This window comes from Urocitellus parryii, chromosome 9, assembly GCF_045843805.1.
Source record: "Urocitellus parryii isolate mUroPar1 chromosome 9, mUroPar1.hap1, whole genome shotgun sequence".
Taxonomy (NCBI): Eukaryota; Metazoa; Chordata; class Mammalia; order Rodentia; family Sciuridae; genus Urocitellus; species Urocitellus parryii.
This window is the reverse complement of record NC_135539.1, coordinates 33,133,194-33,151,392: the sequence shown is the minus strand read 5'-3', so window position 1 is coordinate 33,151,392 and position 18,199 is coordinate 33,133,194. Positions and strand designations below refer to the sequence as shown.

The window sequence follows — 18,199 nt, the reverse complement described above, 5'->3', positions numbered from 1 at the left end:
TTGAAATCTTTCAAGGACTTCATGAAATAACCTCTGCACTTTGTATTTTGTTCAGGTCATTGTTGGTGGTTTTCATAATGAAAACAGCCAAGGGTTTTGAGTTCTATATCACATGGACTCTGTTCGGTGAACCCCAAAAGAGATTTCTACTTATTATCTTCCAGGCTTTTGACCTCAGATTTATGTTTAAAAGACAATTTAATTTCTTAGATATCTGGGGAAACCAGGATGATCTCATTAGTTGGCTGACTAAATCATGTAGCTCTTTATAACCCAAAGACCTGAAAGGGAATACCTGTGTCTTGACTTGAGGGAGGTGTCTGTGAAGTATTGTATTAAAAAAAAAAAAAAAAAACAGATTACAGATTAATACATTCATAGTATGACTATAACTTTTTAAAGTAAGACCTGGTTGCATTTGTTAGGAGTGTATGGACAGGCTTAGAAAAGTTCCCCGCTTCATAGTGGGGAAAAAACGGAAGCTAATCTTTTTCCTACACATCTGCATGTTATTTGACTTGCAGTAATGAACAAGTCGTTCTGATAAAGTGTTCTTAAAAGACCTAAAAGGTTATGGGTTTCTTCAGGCCCAAGGTAGAATTCCTTACATAGAACTTAAAATGTAAATACCTGTTCATGTGATAATGGAGAAATCTTGTATTTAGTCTTTGAATCTTTTATAACATGTTAATATCTAGCATGATTTTTATTGTTAATCTTTTGTCAAATACAGATGATTATTGCCTAACACTTGCCTTAGGGATTTTTTAAATTTTGGAGAAGATAACATTTAAAAATCAGAATCGGGGCTGGGGATGTGGCTCAAGTGGTAGCACACTCACCTGGCATGCGCGGGGCACTGGGTTCGATCCTCAACACCACATAAAAGTAAAAAAATAAAGATAGTGTGTACACCTAAAACTAAAAAATAAATATTTTTAAAAAATCAGAATCAGCAGCTTAAAGTTACCAAAGACAGCTAGAAATTGTGTTTATAAAGCCCAAGTACCTTTCACTAGTATATTTTAAAAATTAGCCAAAGTGTCAGTGTAAATCGTATTTTCTTGTGAGTTTCCTTGAGTTAAAGTTTTACCTAATTTAGAATATGTGGACTTTAAAAACAAAGATGATAAATTAAATCACATGATTTGGGCTTTATTCAAATACAAACAAAAGCTCAAGGTAAAGAAAAAAGAAAATCCTTGAAAGCATTGACAGATTTTTCAAATATCATTGACAGATGTTTTAAAAGTAGCCCTTATTTTATGTAAAAGTTTGTGTGGGTCAGGATTTTATGTTTTAAGTTCTTTTTTTGTGTGAGTAGCCTATTGTATGGCGTATTTAAAGTTGGGATTTAGAATATTTATTGGTTGAGTTGCTGTGTTGATTGGGTTGAAGTAGAGCAGCCCACCTGTCCAATCCAGGGTTGTCACTCATTGGGAACTGATTGGGTCGATCGCCCTGGTTAAGTTTTGTTTTTCTGTAATGTTTGAGAAGAGCCTTATGGCTGGGTTCCAGGCAGCCTGTGTTTCTGAGTGGCCCAACGGTAGCCTAGAACCCAAGACCACCGTCTTCTTCCTGTGTCCTCTTCTTGAGCAGTAAGATGCCATCAGGTCACTGCAGTGGGCTTAGTGGGAAGTCTTCATCAGGGGACATTGCCCTTGTGCTGGCTCTGGTAGCCGGAGGCCTTGAGGAGGTAGGTCCTGGGTGATGTCAGTGCACCAAAGAGCTGCTTCAGAGTATGTCTTGTTCTAAAGTTCAAGGTATTTTTTGCTAAGAACACTGAGGTCACTAAGTTTTCCATCCACCAGAGTGTAAGGTAATCAAGCATTATAGGGGCACAATAAATAAGCCCTTGGTAGCCCAATGAGTTGGCACACACCAGTAATCCTAGTGACTCAGGAGGCTGAGGCAGGAGGATCCCAAGTTTGAGTCCAGCCTCAGCAACTTGGCAAGACTCTATCTCAAAATAAAAGGGCTGGGAATGTAGCTTAGTGGTAGAGCACCCCGGGTTCAGTCCCTAGTACTGGGGAAAAAAGACCCTTAGTTAAGTGTCTTTTTATGTGTTTTGTTGTTGTTGTTTGTTTGTTTGTTTATTTTAATAGATTGTACCCTGTGTGTCCATATTGGTAATGCTTACCTTTTCACCAATCAGGGAGCTCTACCTCTGGTCTGGCTGTTTTTTTATTTTGTTTACAATTTTTTTTTTTTTTTTTTTAGTTGTAGATGGAGACAATACTTTTATTTTATTTATTTATTTATTTATTTTTATGATGCTGAGGAGCAAACCTAGTGTCTCAACATGTGCTAGGCAAGTGCTCTACCTCTGAGCCGCAACCCCATCCCTGGTCTGGCTGCTTTTTATCCAGTTATTAGGGGTTTTCCTTAATTTGTGTGTCAAATCTTTATACTCTTAAAGATTCCTTTTAATATTTACTATTGTCAAGATGGGTCTTGAAGGAAAAAATACATACATGGCAATATGTGTGTGTTTGCTTTTAATTCATTTAAGTTTAGATTAAAGCTACAGACAGTGCCTGGCATACAGTGGTGTTAAATGAGAAGAAGAACTAGAACTCTAACATCACTTTGCTTTCCTGATGGAAACGAGGACTCCCCTTCAGGCTGTGCAGTTCTAGTGTCATGGACACCTGTGATGCTCTGTGAGGGGGGATGGGCAAGGGGCGGGCAGGCCAGGCCTCTGTCTTCACTAGTGGACTGATAATGCCAATGCCAAATTCTCCAGATTGATGTAGAGTAATGAAGTCATGGAGCGCTTGGTGTCATGTCCAGCCTGATGACACACTGGGGAAAGAAGTGGGAGAGGAGATGATGATGGCCATGATGATAATGAAGACAATTAGGGGTGGGCCTCAGTTTCCTTTTGGAGTTTTAATTTTCTTGCTTTTTTGGATTAGTAAGTTAAAGGCACATAAACTTCCTAGGATAAGTATTCACTGATTGCACTTACATAGTCTGCAAAGTTCAAGTATAGAGAAGGTGAGAGATAGGGAAATGTATTTAAAATCAAAGCTACATTCTCAGCTAATGCTCCAGCAGGAGAGTTAAAACATAGCCATGTTTGGCAGGATGATTACTACATAAAACAGTCTGTGAATACTTATTTGATTATTCTCAGAAATAACCCTGTGAGCCATGAAGATGGTGCAGCTATTAACCCCTTTTACAGAGCAGAATACTGAGGCTCAGAGTGGTTAACTGTTTCTCTGTGTCAGTCACTAATTCAAGGATCAGTTTGAACCCAGGCACAAACACCATGTGTGCTCATTTATGCCAACGAAATGAATATGGTCTGGGGTAATCCAGGTAGGTTTTCAGAAGGAGGTGGCATTTTAGTGATCCTAAATGAGCGTAAATTAGAGGATAGGGAGATTAGGAAGCTGCTGGAGAAGGCAGTAGTGAGAGGACATGTGTCGGGGAGGAACTGAAGGAAAGGGAGTTGAGGGAGCTCTCAGTAGTCTAGTTTAACTGACATAGAAGGTACACAGCAGCAAGCCGGGGAAGAGAACCGAGGGGCATCCGGAAGCCAGAGCACAAGGCCTCTGGGCTCAGTCTGTAAGGGATGGGAGGGCGTGTCTCCAGTGAGTGTGTCTGTCTGCATGTGCGTACGTGATCATTTGCAGTGCAGTTTGGAGTGGTTAGGTGAGAGAAGACAGTACTGACCCAAAAGCCAAATAGAAATTTGTAGGTGGTGGCTGTCCATGGATGCTTTTAATTTTACTTCCTACATAAAAAAATGTGTTGGAGGCCAGAGACTGTTTTCTCTCTCATCATGTATTTCACATAGAAATGAGGAAAGGCACCACGGGAAAGGAACCAATTTAAATTAGTTTAAACCCAGGGGAAAATGGAAGACACAGCTGCACTGAAAAGGTGATTAAAGAGCTTTCTTTAAAAAGGTGCCTGTTCCAAAGGGTGCTTGGTTGACTTCCAGCTAACCTTGAGCAAAGAGAAGACTCTGTTGTATTCAACCACAAAGAAGATGGAAATTTCTACCACACATTTGATAAATCCATCATGATTTTAACAAAGGGTGGTGGTACAACTGGGCACGATGGCACATGCCCTAATCCCAGCCGCTCAGGAAACTGAGGCAGGAGGATCATGAGTTCAAAGCCAGCCTCAGCAACGGTGAGGTGTTAAGCAACTCAGTGAAATCCTGTCTCTTAATAAAATACAAAATAGGATCGGGTTGAGTGGTTGAGTGCCTCTGAGTTCAATCCCCAGTACAAAAAAAAAAAAAAAAAAAGGTAGTGTTAAAAGAAAATTATAGGCAATTTTTGTTAATGAACGTAGATACATACTAACAAGTTGTATCTAGCAACAGGTGGATAAAACAGGTACAACTTCTAAGCATATGGAATATCTGCGTAATTTATCACATTGGCAAGATCAAAGAAAAGAAATACATCAGTATCATTTAGTTCAGCAGCCATTCCATATTTTAATCTCTAATAGGAAAAAAGAAAAATAATTTATGTAGCATAAGGACATATCATAAGAACTGTTTATAAAACTCAAAAGCAAATATTCTAAATGGCAAAATAAAGCCTTTTCAATTAAATTACAAAGACAGACATGCCCACTGTTTCCATTAATTTTCAACCTTTCTTTGAAGGTACTAGTGAATACAAACATGAGCAAGAAGATCATCAGTTTAAAAATAGTAGTTAAAGCTGGGTGTGGTGGCTCACACCTATACTCCCAGCAGCTGGGGAGACTGAGGCAGGAGGATCATGAGTTCAAAGCCAGCCTCAGCAAATGCAAAGCACTAAGCAACCCAGTGAGATCCTGTCTCTAAAAAAAATACAAAATAGCGCTGGGGATATGGCTCAGTAGTCGAGTGTCCCTGAGTTTAATCCCTGGTACAAAAAAAAGAAAAGAAAAAAATAGTAGTTAAGATTTATTGAATGATTTCCAGTTAATAGCTGTTTTTCTCTGTACTAGGTGTAAATACACAGAAATAAGGGTGGAAAAAACTATTCTATGTATGATAATGCCAGAAATGTAAACTATGGGAACAAATTATGTGAGAAAGACACAGAACTTTAAAAAAAAAAAAAGCAGACTGTGAACTCTTATTGAAGCATATAAAACAGTACATGGGCAGATGGAAAGTTGTGTCATGATTTATGGTGGGAAGACAACAAAAAGATGTCAGTTAATTAAAAAAATTCCAGTTAGACTCCTAACAGGGTTTTCATGTTTGACAGGGGGGATTTGGCTGAAATTATCATTTGCTTCGCATAGAAGAATAAGTGTCTTAAGGAGCCATAAATATGAAAAAGAAAAAAGAAAGGATCATGAGGGAAGAAGGGAGAGCCTACTTTACCAAATATCAGCATATACAGTAGGCCATTATAATAAAATCATGTTTGGGCAGAGAAAAGCACTAATAATGCACGATACATATAGAAAGGGATATGGTTGGGCCGAGTGGGTGCACACCTGTAATCCCAGCAGCTTGGGAGGCTGAGGCAGAAGGATTGCAAGTTCAAAACCAGCCTCAGCATCATAGTGAGGCCCCAAGACCCTGTCTCAAAACAGAAAAATTGGAGTGATAGCACCCCTAGGTTCAATTCTTAGTACCAGAAAAAAAGGAAAGAAAAAAAAAGAAAGGAAGAAAGTGAATAATCAACAAAAGTGATATTTCAAGTCAGTGTTAAAAAGGGTGGCTATTTATTAAATGATGGCACAAACCGTTATTGGGGAAATGGACCACCACATTATCCCATATATGAAGATACAACTCAAAGAATTGTGTTCCCAACAGGATTCTGAAAGATTATATGTATCACATAGGTGTGAGTGAGATCTTCTGAATTAAGATGGGAAACCTAAGAGTTATGAAATAAAAGGTGCATATAGTTGACTATAAAATTAAAACAATTTGTACAACAACAGATAACCATAAATAAAACCAACAGGCAATAGAGTTGGGAAGATGGATCTGCAGTGCAGATAGCAGCTCAAGGGCTACTATACCTAAGACTGAGCAACTAAAGGACCAGCTGCATCTGTTGCTGGTAGGCAGATGAGAAAAGAGTTTTTGTTTTGTGTTACATGTATATTATTACATTTTTTGAAAAGCCGTGGGGCAATATCTATATAATTAAAAATACATATTCCCTTTAATTCCACGCCTAGACCATCCCATAGAAAATGGGATAGCACTAAAACTTCAAAATATGTGTTAGAAATAACTATTGCAGCATTATTTAAAGGGGTTATAAACAGAACAAAAGGAAAACTAAGTGTTCATGGAGGAACAAGAATAAATGTCTGCATTGTGGATTATTATACAGCTATTATAAAGAAAGATTTAGAATTGCTAGACTGGTCAACTTAGGAATTTTCATGTTATATGAAGATGTAGATTAGTAGGCATAAAATTGTGTTTCTGTAAGGCAAATGCTCCTTAATCCCGTTTGTATATCTATGTATGTGTGCATGCATGTTATGTATAAAAATAGGGAAAGATTTTTATAAAGAGTCAGGTGAAGTAATGCGTGCCTGTAACCCCTAGTGAGATTGAGACAGGAGGCTCAAAGTTGCCAGCCTGGGCAATTTAGCAAGACCTGACTCAAAATAAAACGAAAAAGCTTGGGATATAGCTCACAGGTACAGTGCCCTGGGTTCCATCCCTAATACCAAAAAATATCTATTTGGGCGGTGGAGTGGTTTGCATATGCCAATTTGTTAATACAAGGTACTTGGAAGGGATGGAGAAAGGCATTGTTTTAAAAAAGATCCTACTTCAGGAAGATGCAGAAAGAGCCTAGCATCTCCACTACCCAGTAGTGCAGAATGTGTGTGTGTGCATAAGAGGATCCTGAAGGCAGAGCTGTGGACGAGGGAGCTATGTTGGTGTGTTCTGGGAGGAGAAGCATACCACAGGCTCAGCACATGCAACACCAAGGCAAGCATTGTCAGATGGTGGCCAGCTACTCATCTTGAGTCATACCCAAATGCTCTGTTGTCCTAGGTGAGCCCGGGCACCCTGGGAGAATCAACATTCTGGGATCTGTGGTAAATACGATAGCTGCCGTTTTAACCAGTAGTTTGAGCACTGATTAAAATGTGCACACATAAACTGTGCCGGCTCTCTTTGATCCTGTTCTGATGTAGCTTCTAGTCTAGACTTGGATTTGGGGAGGTTGTCTGATAGTTGTTTTGGTAAATGGAATTGCATTTTATTTGGCATCTCACCCCTTCACTTGCGAACCTGTCTGGTTATGGTGCAGGTCCTGGGTATGAGAGTCTGAACCCTACTTGTTAGACACAGTCTCTGCCCCTGCCCCCCAGCTTACTGCCTTTTATTTTAAGGAGCCTCCAAGTGATACTTTTTTGGGGGGGGATGATTACTGGGGATTAAACCCAGGGGTGCTTTACCACCGAGCTATATCCCTAGTCCTTTTGATTTTTCATTTTAAGACAGGGTCTCACTAAGTTGCTGAGGCTAGCCTATAATTTGGGATCCTCCTGCCTCAGCCTCCCGAGTCTCTGGGATTGCAGAAGTGGCCACCACACCCATCTAGGAGCTCAGGTGGTTCTGGCACACACTGCAGTGCGAGAGCTACCCCACTGAAAAGTGCATAGACTTGTCTTGGAAGGTGGCCACTTGGCAGCTTAAGTTGGTCTTGGTCTTAAATGTTGTCGAGCAGCTTCTCCTGTTCCCTCCCTCAAGTTCAGCCTCTTAGCAGCCTCCAGCCACTCCTGTGTCCACCAGGAGGCTTCGCTTTCTAGGCTCCATCTCTGAGCCAGAGTGTACTGGGTGTCCCTGAGCAAAGTGAGGGAGTATGGAGCCCCCCTTCTCTGGCGTCAAACCCTTAGGTGGGTTGTTGTCCAGTACCTGAAAACTGCTTCCTTATGTGTTGTGTCCAGTTTTGCAGTTGTGTATAGGGGCCAACAAGCCAGAGCCAGTTGAGACCTATATAGATCTGGATGTCCAATGTGCACCTACCAACCCTGGAGAAAACCTGCATTAGGGGCCTTATCCTATTTTGTCACCTGCCCTCAAAACCTGGCTGGCAGTGGTGTGCCCGTTCCAGCCACAAGCATTTTCCTCGGGTTCTGGTCAGAATTTCCCACTCTGGGTACCTAGAGTCTAGCGGCTGCCTGACTAGGCAATAGGCACTGGTTAAATGTAGCTTTGCTCACCTAGTGGGGATTGACCTGGTCAATCTCTCGAGGATCCAAAGCTCCAGGAAGGTCTCTTTTGCCTCCCCCAGAATCTTCTTGATTTAGTCTTCTGCTGGCACCTCTGCATCCCATCTTAGAGCAGTGCATGGAGGCTCTTCAGACCTGAGCCTTGTTTGTGGCTCTGGGGCGGATGGTGTGGGGAACTCTCTTCAGCACCTCTCTTCAGCCTCACTAGCATAAGCCTTCTTGCTTAATCCTCATGAGATTATTTTTTCCTACAAATTTATTTATTTATCCTATTTGCCTGAAAGTGCTGTTAAGATTAAATAAGGTAATGTATGTTAAGGTTCTAGAAGAATATTCAGTAAGCATTAGACTTCCTATTGTTAATCCCTTTATGAAGAATTCCAGTTACCCTGGGTCACGTATGCACACGTGACGCATGTTGTTTTGGAAACAGCTCCTGCTACCTTTTGCATTGGATACTGTCTCCCAAAATGGGTCTGCAGACCCAGGGCAGGTCTGTAGTTGCAGGAGTTAAAAACCAGTGGCAGTACTTCACATGAAACGGCTGGAAACCTTGGTCCTGAACCTTCCTGCCTCCTGCTCAAGACTTTCCTGTTCCCTTTATAGGGTCTTAAGTCCCATGCGGTCATTGTCAGCTGAGCCAGTGCAAATGCTGCCAAATGGAGTTACCAGTCAGAGCCTTCTGAGAGCTGTTCAGGGCTGGGACTCCAGTAGTCTCTTCACTAGACCTGTTTTTCAACTTGAGGAAGAATATACTGGCTGTGTGTTTGTATTTCCTGACAGGAGCTGCCATTGACGTCAGGGTCCCCCTGCTTTGGCACCTGCTGTTTTTCTGTTCTGTAGCTTTGCACATTACTGAACTTTAGGGAGTATTTATTGTTACCAGTTTTGAACCAAGTTAAAAGCATTTTCAAGACAGCCATGTTCATTTTTATTTTGCCCCTTAACAACCTTGTGAGTTAGCCATTTCCAGCACCCCAGTTGTCCTGTGAGAAAACCAGGTCTGCTACACAGCATCACATGGTTCTGGAAGAGTGCTGGGGTGGAGGTGGGGAGCAGCAGGCCTGTTTCTTCCCATTGCCTCTGGGTTTCAGATAAAGGAAAGCATTCTTCTCTGCCCTGGGAATGTCAGCTGGGCTGCATTCAAATCTTATAGTGTCTTTTAGAGTAAGAGCCAGAGGCCGCTGCCTGTGTGATTGATTGGTCATCTTGTCTGACCTTCATGCTTGCTATTACCTGAGACCTACACTGAACATCTGTCAGGAGAGACAGGAGAATGGGGTGGGGGGCACAGTCATCCTGTGGTCCTGGAGGTGTCTGAATGGCCCTGAGCTCTGAAGTGACCCCATCTGTAGGGGACACCCACACACTTCTGTTGGGGTGTGGGTGTCCAGATTTTACTCCTTGTCTTGGAGATGTGGGGAAGGTTTAGTGGGATCAGGTTAGAGGGACCCTTAAAGGTGTTGATTAGTGGTGCTCGGCAACTAGCCTTCTATTCTGTTGTCACAGCCCACAGTGCTGTCCCATTGCCATTGTTGGTCCCACAGATAAAGCTTAACTTCTGCATTTTCAGTTTTCTGCCTTCAGATGGCATGCTACTCCTTCTTCCCTCCCTCCCTGCCCACACATACGTATGTCTATGTCTGTACATATACATATATCTGTAGATACAGTCATACATGTATGAGTGTGTATAGATATTTTCTAAGGTCTAAAGCCAAAATCCAGAAAATTTAGCCTGATGTCTGTGAGGGAAATTCCTTTAGAAAAAGTAATTTTTACTTATCAAAGTATATGTTTTTGAAAATTAGCTTATTCTAAAAATAAATTATATAAGTGTATTTTTTTTTATTTATTTTTTTAATGTTGGTTGTTCAAAACATTACATAGTTCTTGATATATCATATTTCACATTTTGATTCAAGCGGGTTATGAACTCCCATTTTACCCCGTATACAGCTTGCAGAATCACATCAGTTACACTTCATTGCTTTACATATTGATATACTCATGTCTGTTGTATTCTGCTGCCTTTCCTATCCTCTACTATCCCCCCTCCCCTCCCCTCCCCTCCCCTCTTCTCTCTCTACCCCCACTACTGTAATTCATTCCTCCCCCTTGTACTGTTTTTCCCTTTCCCCTCACTTCCTCTTGTATGTAATTTTGTATAACCCTGAGGGTCTCCTTCATTTCCATGCAATTTCCCTTCTCTCTCCCTTTCCCTCCCACCTCTCATCCTTGTTTAATGTTGGTCTTCTTCTCGTGCTCTTCTTCCCTAGTCTGTTCTTAGTTACTCTCCTTATATCAAAGAAGACATTTGGCATTTGTTTTTTAGGGCTTAGCTAGCTTCGCTTAGCATAATCTGCTCTAATGCCATCCATTTCCCACCAAATTCTATGATTTTGTCATTTTTTACTGCAGAGTAATACTCCATTGTGTATAAATGCCACATTTTTTTATCCATTCGTCTATTGAAGGGCATCTAGGTTGATTCCACAGTCTTGCTATTGTGAATTGTGCTGCTATGAACATCGATGTAGCAGTGTCCCTGTAGCATGCTCTTTTTAGGTCTTTAGGGAATAGACCGAGAAGGGGAATGGCTGGGTCAAATGGTGGTTCCATTCCCAGCTTTCCCAGAAATCTCCATACTGCTTTCCAAATTGGCTGCACCAATTTGCAGTCCCACCAACAATGTACAAGTGTACCCTTTTCCCCACAACCTCGCCAGCACTTATTGTTGTTTGACTTCATAATGGCTGCCAATCTTACTGGAGTGAGATGGTATCTTAGGGTGGTTTTGATTTGCATTTCTCTGACTGCTAGAGATGGTGAGCATTTTTTCATGTACTTATTGATTGATTGTATGTCCTCCTCTGAGAAGTGTCTATTCAAGTCCTTGGCCCATTTGTTGATTGGGTTATTTGTTATCTTATTGTCTAATTTTCTGAGTTCTTTATATATTCTGGATATTAGGGCTCTATCTGAAGTGTGAGGAGTAAAGATTTGTTCCCATGATGTAGGCTCCCTATTTACCTCTCTTATTGTTTCTTTTGCTGAGAAAAAACTTTTTAGTTTGAGTAAGTCCCATTTGTTGATTCTAGATGTTAACTCTTGTGCTATGGGTGTCCTATTGAGGAATTTGGAGCCCGACCCCACAGCATGTAGGTCATAGCCAACTTTTTCTTCTATCAGATGCCGTGTCTCTGATTTGATATCAAGCTCCTTGATCCATTTTGAGTTAACTTTTGTGCTTGGCGAGAGAAAGGGATTCAGATTCATTTTGTTGCATATGGATTTCCAGTTTTCCCAGCACCATTTGTTGAAGATGCTATCCTTCCTCCATTGCATGCTTTTAGCCCCTTTATCAAATATAAGAAAGTTGTAGTTTTGTGGGTTGGTTTCTGTGTCCTCTATTCTGTACCATTGGTCCACCCGCCTGTTTTGGTACCAGTACCATGCTGTTTTTGTTACTATTGCTCTGTAGTATAGTTTGAGATCTGGAATCACTATACCACCTGATTCACACTTCCTGCTTAGTATTGTTTTTGCTATTCTGGGTCTTTTATTCTTCCATATGAATTTCATGATTGCTTTCTCTATTTCTACAAGAAATGCCATTGGGTAAGTGTATTATTTTATTTTTTTAACAGTTTTTAATAGTTGATGGACTTTTATTTTTATTTATTTGTATGTGGTGCTGAGAACCCAGTGCCTCACGCATGCTAGGCGAGCACGCTACCGCTAAGCCACCACCCCAGCCCCAAGTGTATTATTTTAAATAGGTCTTGAAAGTATGTTCTTTATTCCTGTGTAGAGAGGTAGAGTTCAGAATAGATGAGAGAGTGATTTGGAAAGGGCCTCATATGAAATGTTTGCATAACGAGGGGGGGGGAATGAAATATTTTTAATAATGTAGATTATTTCTGGGTGCTTAAAGTGGTAACTTTATTAATCTTTATAATGAGCAGACTTACTAGATTCAACACAGGTATAAAAAATTTTCTTCAGGGAATTCAGCTATTTTAGAATTCTCTTTTGGTCTCACTTAAAACACTGGGGAATAAGCCGTAAATGTGGTTTCAGTGCAGAACATGGTACAGAGGTGATTAGGAAGTTAATCTTACCAGTCATAGTTACTGGCCACATATGTGACCTCTCCACTAAGTGATTAGAAATATGGTATGTAGTCCTACTCTGATTTCTAAAGAAAACCTTTGTCCATTGGTGATTTTGAGTATCATTATCCTGGTTTTTGATTCTCCTTGTTTTTGTGTCTGCTGTACTTTCTGTTTGCAGTGACTTAGCCCTGCGGAATTGCTTCCTAACCTCAGACTTAAACGTGAAAGTGGGAGATTATGGAATAGGATTCAGCAGATACAAGGTAAGCCCTGTGTTAAATGTTGCCTCCTTGCTCTCAGCTCTTGGAAGAGTGGGTGAGAGTCTTGGTTGTGGTGCGTCTCTGGAGTGGGGTGTGTTCTGTTCATCATAATGGGAGTATTGCTGCCAGTGTGCGATTGGTCTACAGCACTGTCTGTGCCCAAGGTTCTGTGACAACTTTCCAAATACTTTGTTTAAAAAGAGTTGTGCTCTTCATAATTTATATATAGTCTGATGATATGAAACAAATTGTAAAATGAACATGTAAGCAACAGTTATGACTTACATAACAGAATGCACATGTCAAATAGATACTTCTCCATTACACAAATCAGTAAAATTTTGGCTCAGATTCAGCAACCTTGGGTTTTGATTTTTATACACTACCATAAACGTATCCCTGAAGAAAATAGCAAATAGGTAGCTGAGAGTTTCATTTAATGTGTGTGTGTGTGTGTGTGTGTGTGTGTGTGTGTGTGTGTGTGTGTGTGGAGCCCAGCTGATTAAGGTTGTCCCAGCTCCATGCTGTCAGGAGACCCCGCCTGTGCCACTTGACCTTTACTTTCCAAGCAGCAACATGAGGATAATACCTATTCAGTCTTACAGGGTTTATGTGTGGAATGGAGCGGTAATGTTTGCAGAATGAGTTATGCAAATATAAGTTGGTTATTTGTCACAATTTTCGTAGTGACTGTGGTGTCTCGAATACTTGCTGTATACCATGCACTGTGAAGTAGTTGTGAGCATTGCCATTTAGTCACAAAGGTCGGTAGGTAGGTTTGTGTGATCCCCATTTTAAAGATAAGGAGAAAGCCTTCTCACATTGCTACTTTCTGAGAACCACATCACGGTAACTGGCGGAATGAGGACACGCAACCATTTGTCGGGTTTTGAGGCCCGAGCTCTTGCTCATTAATGGCACATTCCACTGAGTGTGGAAGCCCAGCCTGTGGGGAAAGGAGCTCTGTTCAGGGTCCGTGTTGCTGCAGCAGACACGTCGTACCTTCCTTTTCTAGGAAGGGAGTCGAGGCGAGCATTCATGACTCAGAAACCAGCTCAGGAAGCCGGGGAGACTTCAGAGAAACTCCTGTCCACTCCCAATGTCTTTCTTCTTGCCCACTTTTATTCTGATAACGTTTTGAGCTGGGTATGAGTTTTCTGAGAATGTCCTGGAATTAAATCATTGAGCTCATGAACAGGTATGATTCTTTTGAAAACTCTGTATGCTTTCTAACAACACAGGAGGATTATATCGAGACAGATGATAAAAAAGTTTTCCCTCTGCGATGGACTGCTCCAGAATTAGTAACCAGCTTTCAAGACAGACTGCTAACTGCAGAGCAGACTAAGTACAGTAATATCTGGTATGTATCTGTTTTACCACTTCTTAGCCTTTTTTAAACAAGGACCCATTTCCTCCTCCTCTTTAAGTGTGACAGTATTTGTTTAAAATGGAGAAAACAAAGAGTACCTGATGGTGTAGAAAAGGCAACTCAGTGACATCATAGCAATTATCACAATTGTGACAATATAATTAGCTTTTCCAGTACTGCCTCTCTTACCGATTTTCCTCCATGAAAGCAAGAACCAAGTCTGTTTTATATTCTGTGCCCTACCACAGGGCCTGGTATATAGTAAATGTTGAATGGATATTTGTTGTAAAAACCCAAAGGCATTGGACTATCATGTAATATGTGATTTTAATTTATTTTTGCAGTACCAGGGATTGTATCTAGGGGTATTCTACCACTGAGCTACACTGCAAGCCCTATATTTTTTGAGACAGGGTCTTACTAAGGGCCTTACTAAGTTGCTGAAGCTGGTTTTGACTTGGCGATCCTCCTGGCTCAGCCTCCCAAGTTGCTGGGATTACAGGAGTGCACAACCATACCCAGCTGGTCCTACTGGTTCTTGGTGGTACCTTGTTTCCTCTGGGGTTTTTTTATGGTGATGATCCTTAGAAATCTAGAATGAGGCATATTCCTCTAGAGAGGACCTGTGTTTGCTTCTGCTGGGCACCTGGGTGTTCTGCCATGTACAGGGTGCTACCAGCCAGGGCTTTCCATATATAGCTTGAGGTTTTTTAGATCACTCAGATCATGTGAATTTAGGCTGCACCTCTAGATAAAGGTGAGCTCTGTGGTTACTCTTAGCTCCCACCCCTTACACACACACACATTTATTCTCTTTCTCTGCCTCCCTCATTGCCTTGGCAGCTTGCCTTGTAGAGACAGGGTTATTTCTGCCATGAGGAAGTCACTCTTTAAGACCCTATACATTGGGCAGGGTCAGGGCTTTGACCTGTTTACCACTGTCACTCCATCAAATCTCAGGAACTATAAACAGAAACCTCGAGCTTCAATAGATGCCCCAAGGCAAAGGTGATCTTCTGTTCTACTTAGTTCTTTAAGTTCTACATTTTGTCCTGGTAATTTCTACATTCTTATGCACCTGTGCCTTTAAAAAGATGCTTTTTATGCTTCATCCAGGTTTTTACTGCCCTTAGCAGGATGATTTACCTGAAAACATAGCCAATATTTCCTAAGACAGACCTGGCCCTAGTTCATGCCAGGGTGACCAGGAAAGACTTCATGCAGAGATGGGGGCGGGGTGGGGGGAGCTACAGGACTCTTTCTTCTTAGAAAAATGCAAGTTGCTCCTACTAAGAAGCTGGGAAGCTGTGCGTCATGGCTGCTGACAAATGGGGGGTGGTTGTGGCCTGAAAGGGATTTGGTTTAGAATGGGCCTTTTTAGGAGAGGGAAGGGAGGTAAGTTAGGAATCTGGGGAAATTGAGACAGGTAGACAGATTTGGCCAAAGTCAAACCAGGCTTGGTGGTAATAAACTCATTTTTCATTAATCATACAAAGCCTGTTTGGTTTTAGTATTTCATGTGAATTCTTATTTTCTTTTTTGGGGCCAGGGAGTACCAGGGATTGAACTCAGGGACATTCAACCACTGAGCCACATCCCCAGCCCTATTTTGTTATTTTTTTAAAAAACATTTGTTTTAGTTGTAGATGGACACCATACCTTTATTTTATTTATTTTTATGTGGTGCTGAGGAGCGAACTCAGTGCCTCACACATGCTAGGCAAACACACTACCAGCTGAGCTACAACACCCCCCCCCACACACACACACACACACACCCTGCATTTTGTATTTTATTTAGAGAAAGGGTCTCACTGTGTTGCTTGGCACCTCACTTTTGCCGAGGCTGGCTTTGAACTCAACGATCCTCCTGCCTCAGCCTTTTGAGCTGTTGGGATTACAGAGGTGTGACACCACACCCGGCTGAATTCTCATTTTCCTTTTTTTTTTTTTTTTTTAAATATTTATTTTTAGTTTTCGGCGGACACAACATCTTGTATGTGGTGCTGGGGATCGAACCCGGGCTGCATGCATGCCAGGCGAGCGCGCTACCGCTTGAGCCACATCCCCAGCCCTGAATTCTTATTTTCTTCAATTAAATTGTAAACTCTCTAAAGTCACTAACAGTGTCCTAAAATTCTTTTGTACAAAAAGAATGGTCATCTACCCCTAACATGTGCCAAAGAAGAGAAAGTACTTCTTGCCTTCTGGGTTATATCAGGAGGTTCAGATCATTTTGTTTACATTGATAGAGATGATCTCTCAACTAAGATACTCAGTATGCTGATTTAAATTTAAAGTTTATTGCACACATTAAATAATCTATTTACTTAATACAGTTTGTTAGTCAAACTGTCTGAGGCTGGGCTTGTAACTTAGTGGTAGAGTGCTCGCCTAGCACTTGCAAGGTGCTGGGTTTGATCCTCAGTCCCACATAAAAATAAAAAAATAAAATAAAGGTATTGTGTCCAATTACAACTAAAATGTATATATTTTTTTGTACTGGGTGTAGGGGATGATATTTTCTGGTGTTCACAGCTGTCGTGAATATGGAATTTTTTTCCTACCCCAGAATTCAGTTATTTATTTAGTCTACAACTATTTTGTAGATCTCTTAAACATTCTTTTTTTTTTTTTTTTTAGTTGTATATGGACTTAATGCCTTCATTTGTTTTTATGTGGTGCTAGGATCAAACCCAGTGCCTCACACTTACCAGGCAAGTGCTCTACCACTGAGCCACAATTCCAGCCCACTCTTAAAACATCCTAATGGTCTTTCAATTAATTTCTTGGGTTTTTAAAGTTGACACTCATATTACCTCATCCCTATCTCTGTTATCTTCTTCATATTTTTTTGACATTGGCTAAAACTTCTAGAGTAGAAATGACTAAATGTGAGAAGACAGTCTTGTCCTCCTCGTTTTAATGGAAATGCCTCTCTTTTTGCTCTTACTTGTGGATGTGGATTATTGTTTTGAGAGTTTATCATGTTAATTATCTTATTATTATTAACCTCTTCAGTATATACCTTGTTCTTAAAAACTGCTGTCTATTCAAATAAAATGTGGGTGTTAAAATTTTGACATCTAAAGGGAGAAAGCCATGTTCTTCTTCCCGCAGGTCACTGGGTGTGACCCTTTGGGAGCTTTTTGATAATGCTGCCCAGCCATATGCAAACCTTTCCAACCTGGACGTCCTCAATCAAGTCATTAGAGAGAGAGAGATGAAACTCCCGAAGCCCCAGCTGGAGCAGCCTTATTCTGATAGATGGTTGGTAACTTCATGTTCTTTGTTATCTTTGAAAGACAAGGAAATCGTGCTTCCACAGGTGCTAGTTCATGTTTCCTATTTTCAAACAGTAGGTGTTAAGAAAAGCACTCATTTGTACATTATCCATGACTTAAGTTTTCAGTTAACATGTCTTTCTTAAATTTTTGTGGTACCATGTATTGAACCCAGGGTACTTAACTACTGTGCCACATCTCCAGCTCTTTTTAATATTTTATTTAGAGACAGGGTCTTGCTGAGTTGCTCAGGGACTCACTAAGTTGCTGAGGCCAGCTTTGCACTCTCCTGCCTCAGCCTCCCCAGCTGCTGGGATTACAGGCTTGCAACACCCCATCTAGCTCTTTCTTAAAAACATTCAAAAAATGTTTACAACAAGCAGGAACTTAAGTTTTACATACAATTAAAAAAAAAAAAAACTGCCTGAACTAATTAAAGAAACCAGTAGTAGGGGAGCTTTCCATTGGAATTGTTTTAAAATGAAGCTGTTTAGAGCATAGTGGCACCTGCCTGTAATCTCAGGAAACTCAGCCAGATCCTGTCTTATAAGTAAAATAAAAAGGGCCAGGCATGTAGCTCGGGGGAAGAGTGCTTCCCTAGCAAGCACAAGGCTCTGGGTTCCATGTCCCATCCCTAGTACTGCTAAAAAAATTAAAAGAAAATTAAAAGAAAAGGTGAAACTGTTTATATGGATGATTAACAGGAGAAAACGTGGATCACATGAAAGGACAGTGTTCAGATTGGCAGTGGAGACTGATTCATATAATGTATATTGACATTTTCAATATAAATTACTTTTACTTTTTATCACTTTTGTGGGTGTGTGGTGCTGGGGATGGAACCCATAGAGTCACACTTGCTAGGCAACCACCTGTCGCTAAGCTACATCCCCAGTCCTACAAATTTACTTTCTATGAGAGACTTTGGATCTGTTCTGCTCCATTTCCAGTTAGGACCAGGTTCGCCTTCCTTCA

General features: G+C 40.9%; 1 protein-coding gene across 3 annotated transcripts in view; it reads left to right on the top strand.

Moving 5' to 3' along the window:
- The window catches only part of Lmtk2 (lemur tyrosine kinase 2), a 93,962-nt gene that overhangs the window by 59,315 nt on the left and 16,448 nt on the right, over positions 1-18,199 (top strand). For all 3 annotated transcript variants that reach the window (XM_026404128.2, XM_026404127.2, XM_077802246.1), the window contains exons 8-10: positions 12,487-12,571; positions 13,810-13,931; positions 17,061-17,210. In XM_026404128.2, the coding sequence (XP_026259913.2) occupies positions 12,487-12,571; positions 13,810-13,931; positions 17,061-17,210 (357 nt within the window). The remainder of the gene's footprint in view (positions 1-12,486; positions 12,572-13,809; positions 13,932-17,060; positions 17,211-18,199) is intronic.